At 35.0% G+C, this 9,341-nt stretch overlaps 1 protein-coding gene across 1 annotated transcript; it reads right to left on the bottom strand.

Moving 5' to 3' along the window:
* Window positions 1-372: 372 nt before the first annotated feature.
* il12ba (interleukin 12Ba) lies at window positions 373-3,422 on the bottom strand. Its single transcript, XM_039664549.2, has 8 exons — window positions 3,055-3,422; window positions 2,635-2,731; window positions 2,213-2,482; window positions 1,736-1,838; window positions 1,482-1,660; window positions 1,218-1,384; window positions 819-928; window positions 373-674 (listed from the first exon to the last, which is right to left on the bottom strand). Exons 2-8 carry the CDS (start codon window positions 2,729-2,731, stop codon window positions 626-628), a joined length of 975 nt encoding a protein of 324 aa, XP_039520483.2. The 5' UTR covers window positions 3,055-3,422; the 3' UTR covers window positions 373-625.
* Between the last annotated feature and the right edge of the window lie 5,919 nt (window positions 3,423-9,341).

Genomic DNA, 9,341 nt, shown 5'->3' with positions numbered 1-9,341 from the left:
AAATGAATCACAAATTGTATCATTTCCAAAAACCCAGCGCAAGAGACAATTCATGGTGGTTAAGTGTCACTCACACGTGTTTTTTCCAGGCTTCGATAGAGGGTTTGTTTTACACAACATTTGAGCAATGAGTGATTTAAGTGCTTTTGCTTTGATGTTGTTAAACCGGGGGAATAGCACATTGTTTTGCTCCACTGTTCTGTCTTGAGCAGTGTGTGATCTACAGAAAAAGAAAGACGCTTGAACATAATTAGGACCCTAAGTCCATGCCTTTCAAATGTGTGTAATTTTTTGCAACCTACAGACTACATAATAGATCACAACTGGTGAGACATGACATGAAATATATATATATTTTTTTAATTTAAACATGCAATCATAATAAATACATTTAATGCAATCGAAATGTATTACAGTCATAAATAATTCATTTAAGGGCATGATAGTGTTTTTCATTCTATTATAAAATAGATAAACTATTAAAAGAACACATACAATGTGTTTGTATTTAATTATACAGTATAAGACCAAAGTAGGTCTAATTGGAGTCAATCTTTGTTCATAATGGTTAAAAAGATTTTTAAAATGTAAAGTTTTATTTAATTATACATAATAAATTATAGCATCATGTACTTTGGTTTTTGGTTCCAGTGCTTCTTTTTCTGTTTCTGAATCTAAAAAATAAACAGAGAAAGTTTGTATTACATTGTGCGCAGAAAAACAAAAACATTAATCAATAAAGCATTAAGGATATTATTTTAGGCATAACGCAAATTAATCTCCTGCTAAAAAATAGAATAAATATTAAATACACATACTTGTGCAGGCTCCATTCACTCCAAGAGGAATTACAGAATTCATCCCTTGCTCTCACACACACCGCCGTCCCTTTTTTCACTGGCACATGGTGGCTTTGTGTGAGGTAAGTCTGAGCACAATGAGAACAAATATAAATAAATATAATAATAATAATAGTTTTAATTATTATATATAATAAATATATATATATATATATATATATATATAGTGAGAACACATTTTCTCATATATATAGGAATAAATTCCATTTTAAAATATATTAAAACAGCTTTTTTTAAATTTTAATATTATATCAATATATAATTCTGTTTTTACTGTATAAAAATTAATGGTGAGAATCTAAATGAGTTAGAAATTATTCCAAACTAATTATTATGTGTAAAATTAGTTAACAATACCAGTAATTTTGGTTTGGAGCAGTCACATTTTTTGCCTTTCCGACAGCGAATCTCTTTCACTTGGAAGATGAGAGGGAAGTAGGAAGATGGTGTGTTCCAGGAGTGTGGATAGCCAACTTCTACAGATGTTTTATTGATCCTGCTAATAGCCACCACATCAGGCCTCACTTAAAAGAGGAGAAAAAGATTTCAGCAACATTGTTTCATATTCAGATGAGTGGCAAAATTCTATAAGCCCCATCTTATCATTTTTTAAGCACTCACCAATATCCATGATGTAGAACTTTTTGTTGTAGGTTTCTACAACAAAGCTACTTCTGAAGTATATGGTCAGGTTGATGCGGTCCACCTCCTCTGAATAAGCACAGTAGTCTTGATCTAAGCATGTGATACTCTGTCCTTCAGAATCCAGACTACAGCTGATGTTGCTTCCACCGTGAGGCCTGGATCAGAATCACACAGTCAAACTTTTTTTTTTTCTCTACATTCCTCACATCTTTGCAGTTTGGGAAACTTACCGTGTGGCTTTGATATGAGCAACATGCCCATGCCTGTTCTTATCCCATGTCCAGGAACATTGGAAGGAACCTCCATAGTTATTTGTTGAACAATGGATGTAACCTTGTTTGGTAATTAAATAAATAAAATAAATACACACTATAAACATAAAAATCATTTGCAATCAAGTGTTTTAAATAAATCCTTATATGTAAAGCAAAGACTCATTAGATTGATCAAAAGTAACAGTAAAGCTATTTATAATGTTAAAAGATTTCCATTTCAAATAAATCCAATTGTTTTATTATGGTTTCGACCAAAATATTAAGCAGCACAACTATATTCAACATCATTAATAATCAGAAATGTTTCTTAAATACCAAATCAACATATTGGAATGATTTCTGAAGGATCATGTGACACTGAAAACTGGATTTTCATAATAAAAATGTTCTTTTTATTATGAAAATGCTACACAACGTAAATGATGGGTCTACCTTTCTCAGGAGTGCTCTTGATAATCTTCTTGAAGGTCCACTGAGCCAGCACCAGTGTGTGATTTAGGTAGGAGCCCTCCTTGTCGAAACAGGAGTAATTGGCACCCTTCCACCCCTCCACTGTGACCATGATCCTGTTTTCTTGAGCCTCCAGATTTTCATCTTTGTTTTTGGTCCATGTAACATTTTGCCCTTCGTAGGCTTCTCCACAAATAAGTGGCACTTGTACCATGTTCACATCTTTACCAGCATCTACATTCACTACAAGCACTGATGACAGACAATTGGAAAATCAAAATTAGTGGTGCCATTACATAAAAACAAGCCCACATTAAAATAAAATCCGGTTTATAAGCAGAGCTAAATATCTATGAGAAACTAACACAATAAAAATTCTTCAGACATGATTAAAAGATACAAACCATTAGGTTTAAGTGTCCAGTAACTCTCAGTTGTTTTGATGGATCCTACAGTAGAGGACTGGGGAAACATCAATGTACATAGCAAGAGGAAAAACATCTGTTGGTAGAAAAAGGAGAGGTTTACTCTATGGTCATTTTCCTGTCATTTTGTAATAAATATTTGGCCTATTGTTTGCTATGGATGTTAAATTGTTAATCCTACTTATTGTTATACATTTATAAAATTGTCAGTTTAAATAAAAAAAAATCTTTCTCCTGAAGCAAAACTATTGCTTGTGGTGAACTCTTAGTCTACCATAAATAATAATAACAACTAAACAAATATTATATACAATTTGTTATTAAATAATAGTTAACATTTACAGTATTTCAATAAAATAATGAAGTGGTACTTTTAATGAGACTATAAAAGAGACTTACCTTTGATCACTCAAAAATCCAACAAGATTGACCTCCACAACCAGACTGACCTCGCTATGCTTTGTTGTGTTTTAGTGTGCAAGCTTATAAGTAACATGTCAGGAGGACAGAATTTCCCTGGCCAGGAAAAGTCCAGTGCAGGTTAGAGGAACCAAACACAGAATGAGCAACTCCAGAACCTGAGCTTTCCTCTGACTTCCTCTCACTTGAATCTTCTCACTGTCACTGAGTCCTATCTCTTCTCTAATAATAGTCTATTTATAATACATACAATAACAAAGCCCGTTCAGGAAAGTATGACGCTTTTATTGGACTGTATTACTTTTGGAAGGCAAAGATAGGACATGAAATTGCTAATTGGTTTCCAGTGTGGACTATTGAGCCTAAAGGGTGGGAAAGAAATTTAGTCAAATATTTGTTTTCCAAAACCTTGGGAATTTCTGCCACAAGTTCTCATCTGAAAGCCAGAGAATGATTTACCTGGTTGCGTTACTGTGTTTGATTTGCTTGTCCCTACACCCTGCTCTGCTGTTTTTTCCAACTCAAAAAAAAAAAAAAAAATCCCCTTTTCACAAATTATCTCATTTAGCGATTTGTGCATTTAGGGTTCTGATTAGAAATTACACATGTAACACTGATGACACAATTCAGCATGACACAGGAAAGGTGTTCTATAAGATGGCTAATATATGGATAACATTTAGAAAAGAAAAAAGAAAACAGAGAACTATTGGCTCAGTGGTCGTGTCCGAAAGCTGAAAAGTGCTGCCCCATAATTCTGCATGTTCGATTCTGTGATTCAGTTGTTGCCAGTAAGTTACTGTAAAAAAAAAAAAAAAAAAACCTTGAAAAGTCTAACAGTGGTGGTAAAAGTATTAATTGAAGGGTGACGTTATTTCAACCCAAAGAGAAAAATGAAGTTAAAAGACACAGTTCTTTTTGTTATCCATTATTTGAATTTAGACAAATTGTATTGCATTCTCTAACTGAGAAACACTAAAAAATGTATGATTATTTCTGCCTTTTGGATAGTCATGAGAGAGAAAAAACACTGAACTGTAAGAATAATTACTTGCATTTTTCATTTTTAACAAGAGGACAACCCATAGTGAAAAAAAAAAACTTATTCCAAAATTTATTTAAAATACATTTATTTCATACTATGTATACAACAAATCCATTAGCATATTTACAGTACTTTTTTAAATAACTGTGCCTAAAATGTGTTTTAATGTCACCAGTTAGGATAGTATGATCGCTGCATGACAGCAGTCTTCAAATGCAAGATATTTAAAGTGTACCTATCTTTAGTTGAACCTCAGTACTATTTCTGAATCACTAAAGTACATTAAGTACACAATTAGTTAGTTGATGATTAGTTCCAATTTAGCAGACAAGTCAAGTCAAGTCATTTATTTTTGCCATATGCACAAGTTACAGAGTACAATGAAAATTGTAAATGAATGCTTCTCCGCAGACTATAGACAGACCAAATGAAATAAACTTCAGTGATAAACAAAACAAAACAGAAATTACCAAATGATTGCTAAACCATATGAGACAAAATAAATAAGACAAGTGACATAATAAGTCATGATAATCATATCAATTCAGAGTATTTATATTAAGAATGTATGTCATATATGTCATTGTAGAATACTTAGCTTAAATAAATGTATTTCAAAAATAATTTAGTATAATTATTTTTCACATAGGGAAGTCATGAATCTGTAATTTTTATGAATCGCTCATGTGTTATTTTTTATGAATCTCTAATAGGTGGATATATGGTGGAATTTCACTGTTTTGAATAATTTTTGTGCTTTTGTTTTCCTTTCCTCAGACATTCAGTTCTACCTTTTCATGAAGCATGTGACTAAAATGGGGAAGAAACACATAATGCTGACCTTCAATGCTGGATTGGGATGCAGACAGAGAAATTGATTTTAAAGAGTTTTAGCTGATGCTCTGCTTTGCTCAGTAGTGAAGTAAGACATTCTCTTACAAAACATGAGAACATCAAAAACAACCCCTCCACACTTTCCACAACAACAGGACCTACAATATCTGAGCAAAAAGCCACTTCCCCAGCAGGAAAACCCCCATTTATGGACAAATTCCCTCTGTCTTTATCATTGATATTGGTTATTGAGATCAAGAACAGCAATGCTGTGACAAATGTCCCTTGTGCTGAATTGTGTCTGTGTACGTAGCATCATGCGGAAAAGACCTTCATCCATCGCCATTCCTGCTCTGTGTTTGAGCTGCTGTGATCAGTTCACTTCCTTAAAAATAAAAAAATAAACAAATAAAAAAATGTAAACCCTTTGCTTTGTAATTATTAAATAAACTTAATGCTGAATTGAAAAAAAAGTAATTTTTGTACTATAATATTTTGTAACTCAGCCCATTCTCACCCCCAAGGCGTCACTTAAGTGACACCTTGGGAAGCATTTGGACATGCTTCAATATCTGACGCTTTAGGCGCCCTTTAGCGTCAGTTAGATGACGCCCTAGGATCGCGTGTACCCTACCCCCACCCCACACCTAAACCTAACCGCGTCTTCTAACTGACGCTTTCCTTTAGCGTCAGTTAGATGACGCCGTAGGACCGCGTCATGTAAGTGACGCTAAAGGGCGCCTAAAACGTCAAATATTGAAGCATGGTCAAAGGTGACGCCTTGGGGTGAGAATGCGTTGCGTAACTATAGTAATTTTTCGTAAATAAAAATAGGTTAAGTGAATTTGACAATTTTAACTTAATCATTTTAAGACAACGGGTTTCCTAAAAAAATTTAAGTTTAGTCAACTAATCACTTTTTACAGTGTAGCAAAACCATCACCTCAAAAAAAATCTGGCTTTCGGATTCCCCTTTGAATTCCTTTTTAACCTTTAGAGTTCAGCGCTCAAAAATCTTTTCACCAGTTTGACATCAATAAGGATGAGGTAGATTTTACAGCTACAAGTGCTGCTTAAATATTTAACTGTTAACAATGTTTAACATCATTCTAGAACCCCCTAATGCAAGTAAACCACTCATATGCGACCAAATTTTGCACTAGGTGAATAAAAATCTATGCCATTAGCCACTGACTTAAAATTTTCACATTTGTCTTGCTAATGATCAAGGTTGATGTTAAGAAGACGTTTAGCACAGATATATATTTTTACCGTGAGAGAAACACATACCACGTAAAGAGAATTAACACAATGTAAATGGTGTTTCCTTGTTATTTTATGTAAAATTTACAGATCTTTTTTAAATTCTTTAATATTGTATCCCTTCACAAATGAAGCCTTTAAAGTCATCATGCTCAAAATTGACCATTCTTATTTTTCGGGTGGAAGTGAGATAGGAGGGCAGCAGCAAACCCTCCCCCGGTTCAGAAAAGCACGCTTCACTGTAAAAAAAAAAATATTTTCAAGATTTGTTATCACAACCTATGAAGAGTTCAGATGCAAAAGCCTCTAAGTGCCATTTGAAATTTTCTTCTAGAATGGTCATTTTTATCAAGCTAGTATATTTAAGTTCAGTGATTTCACTTAAATGGCAATGATAATTACCTATTAATTGTTATTTAAGTGAAAACTAATGAACTTAAATATACAAGTTTGATAAAAATCATCATTAAAGAAGAAAATTTCAAATGGCATTTAGAGGCTTTTGCATCTGAACTCTTCATATTTTATTTTGTCAAATCAACTTTATAATAATTTATTTAGTTGAGATAACTTATTACAATTTTGAGATTCTGATGATTAAATTAATCTCCTTCATTGTATTAACTTTTTCCAGTTCTATCAACTTAAAATTTTAAGGCAACCTTTTAAGTTAAACCAACAATAATTTTTTACAGTGTAGTAATCACAACATTTTTTCTCAAATCAACTTAAATAATTTATTTAGTTCAGATAACATATAATTTTGAGTTTCTGATGATTAAATCATTCTCCTTCATTGTATTAACTCACTTTTTACAGTTCAATGAACTTAAAATTAAGGCAACCAGGTTACTTACTTTTTTAAGTTAAACCATCAATATTTTTTTACAGTGTGGGTTCTATTTGTTGCAGGGGGTTAAGGACACATCTGCCGCTTTACCCCGGCTGTTTGGCAGAGCTTATATATCGTCAAAACCCATGTCTCCTCTTTCTCAGGTGCCAGGGATGGGTAAGTTCACCGACCTCGAAGGAGCACAAGAAGCAGGGTTAATGTCAGCCCCTCCAATGGAGCATTCGCTTGCAACATATCTGGCTCCAATGCAAAACAGAGGTATTGCAGACATCCCCACTCTTCCGTCAGGACCGTGCAGGTTCTCGTACAGGCAACTTTATGGCAACTTAGTAGGATTTAGGGAGATCGGCCGGCACGGCTAGAGCCTTGCGCACTATGTCCTTGCTACAAACTTATCAGGCTATTTCCTGGGTGAACTGAGTGAGGCCGTGACAGAGGGAAGACCAGCTGACGAGTTCATAGAGGAGGTGCAGTCCACGGCTGACTACATACTGCGTACAACACGTTGCACGTTAGTATCCTTGGGTCATACGATGGCCAGCACAGAGGTGGCTCAGCATCATCTATGGTTGATTCTGGCGAACTTGCAGGAACGTGATTGGAATGCGTTCCTCTGCACACCGATCTTTTGAGAACTCTATGAAACAGGTGGAATCTCTCAGGGGTCAATGCCTAAGGTATAATAGACCAACACAGTCAGCTGCACAGCCGAGTTTTAGGTCGTCTTCTCGACCACCACCAGCTAAAAGGCTCGCTGCAGCAACAGTGCCTAGGCACTTGATTTGTCAGAACAATCAAAATGTTTTAGAATCACTGAACCTTGTATTGTCATAAGGGGTAAATGCAAAGATATGTGCTATCCACCAATCCTTGGTAAGAGAGGTGGGGGGTTTTCCCAGTCATGCCGGGCATCCTCGCTGTCAACCTGGACCGCACCAACACCATGGGTTCTTCGCACGATTTAGTGCGGCTTTCGGCTGCAGTTCCTCTCACGACTCCCCCCAGAGATGGGCGCGGAGCACTGGTCTAAATGTCACATGCCCAAAATTTTTTTATATTGCACTTGATTGTAATCCGATTTGTACGCCATGCACTTATTTATTATTATTAACTTTTGGCAAAATAAAATTGTTTGTAGAAGTTGTTTTCTGTAACTTTCTTTACCTTTTTTTGTTTTTACCTGCGCTTTGCCATACTGCTGTTTACTTATGCAAGCAAGCTAACATTTATGAAACGTGTAGAATACTTTCCAAACCATTACATGTAGTATTATAAATTCAGATGTTTGTGATATAAAAGAATAAAACATTGGAATAACTTTTAAAATTGAGTGAACACAGAGCAGTTTTTCCTTTGAGTGGGACTGGAACATACATATTGCTAAATCCCAATTTACTAAATCCGCCAGTGACTATACTGTAGTTACATGCATTATTTACACATACACTTCTCTGACCCTGAAACCCTTTAAACCTTTGAAAGTTTCTGCCACAGTAGTTTATTTAGTGAAACTGAGCTTTCACACATATACAGCCGAGAGAAGAGACGAGGGAGAGTGAGTTCACTTCCCACATTTACCACTGAAAGGGAAGTTCTCCAGTCACCTTCACCAGATGACAACAGTGTCCTGTGACACTGTCCTTTATGAATCTCCTTTATTACACGTGACACATTTGGCATTACTTCGGTTTTAATCAAAATAATTGTACAATCATCTCATTAATGTTTTAACTTAAAGCAAAACAGGTCCTTTGTAGATTTTCCACATTACAGCCAGAAGAGGGTAGTAGTGTGCCAGTTCTGTGTAAAAGAAGACTCTTACTTCTGTAGTCAGTATCTGAATTCAGATCTGCATTTTAGTGTACTTCTATTACCGCATCTTTACACTACCATGGCAAAGTTTGAGGTCAGTATGGATTGAATGGCAGTATCAAAAAATCATAATTTACAAAAGATTTCTATTTTAAATAAATGTTGTCTTTGGACTTTCTATTCATCAATGAACACTGAAAAAAAGAAAAGTATCAAAGTTTCTATAAAAATATTAAGCAGCATAACTTTTATCAACAATAATAAGAAATGTTTTTGAGCAGCAAAATAGCATTTTACAACAACGCATTCTCACCCCAAGGCGTCACCTTTGACCATGCTTCAATATTTGACGTTTTAGGCGCCCTTTAGCGTCACTTACATGACGCGATCCTACGGCGTCATCTAACTGACGCTAAAGGAAAGCGTCAGTTAGAGGACGCGGTTAGGTTTAGGTGTGGG

This window comes from Pimephales promelas, chromosome 9 (assembly GCF_988280905.1).
Source record: "Pimephales promelas chromosome 9, fPimPro1.hap1.1, whole genome shotgun sequence".
NCBI lineage: Eukaryota > Metazoa > Chordata > Actinopteri > Cypriniformes > Leuciscidae > Pimephales > Pimephales promelas.
This window is presented reverse-complemented; position numbering and strand designations above follow the sequence as displayed.

What these genes read in the sequence shown, in the direction of transcription:
- il12ba (XM_039664549.2), bottom strand. Translation starts at nt 2,731, where the DNA reads ATGTTTTTCCTCTTGCTATGTACATTGATGTTTCCCCAGTCCTCTACT. An exon ending in CAAGAGCACTCCTGAGAAAG is followed by an intron (nt 1,839 to 2,212) that starts GTAGACCCATCA and finishes TTACCAAACAAG; the next exon opens with GTTACATCCATTGTTCAACA. An exon ending in GTTCTACATCATGGATATTG is followed by an intron (nt 1,385 to 1,481) that starts GTGAGTGCTTAA and finishes TCCTCTTTTAAG; the next exon opens with TGAGGCCTGATGTGGTGGCT.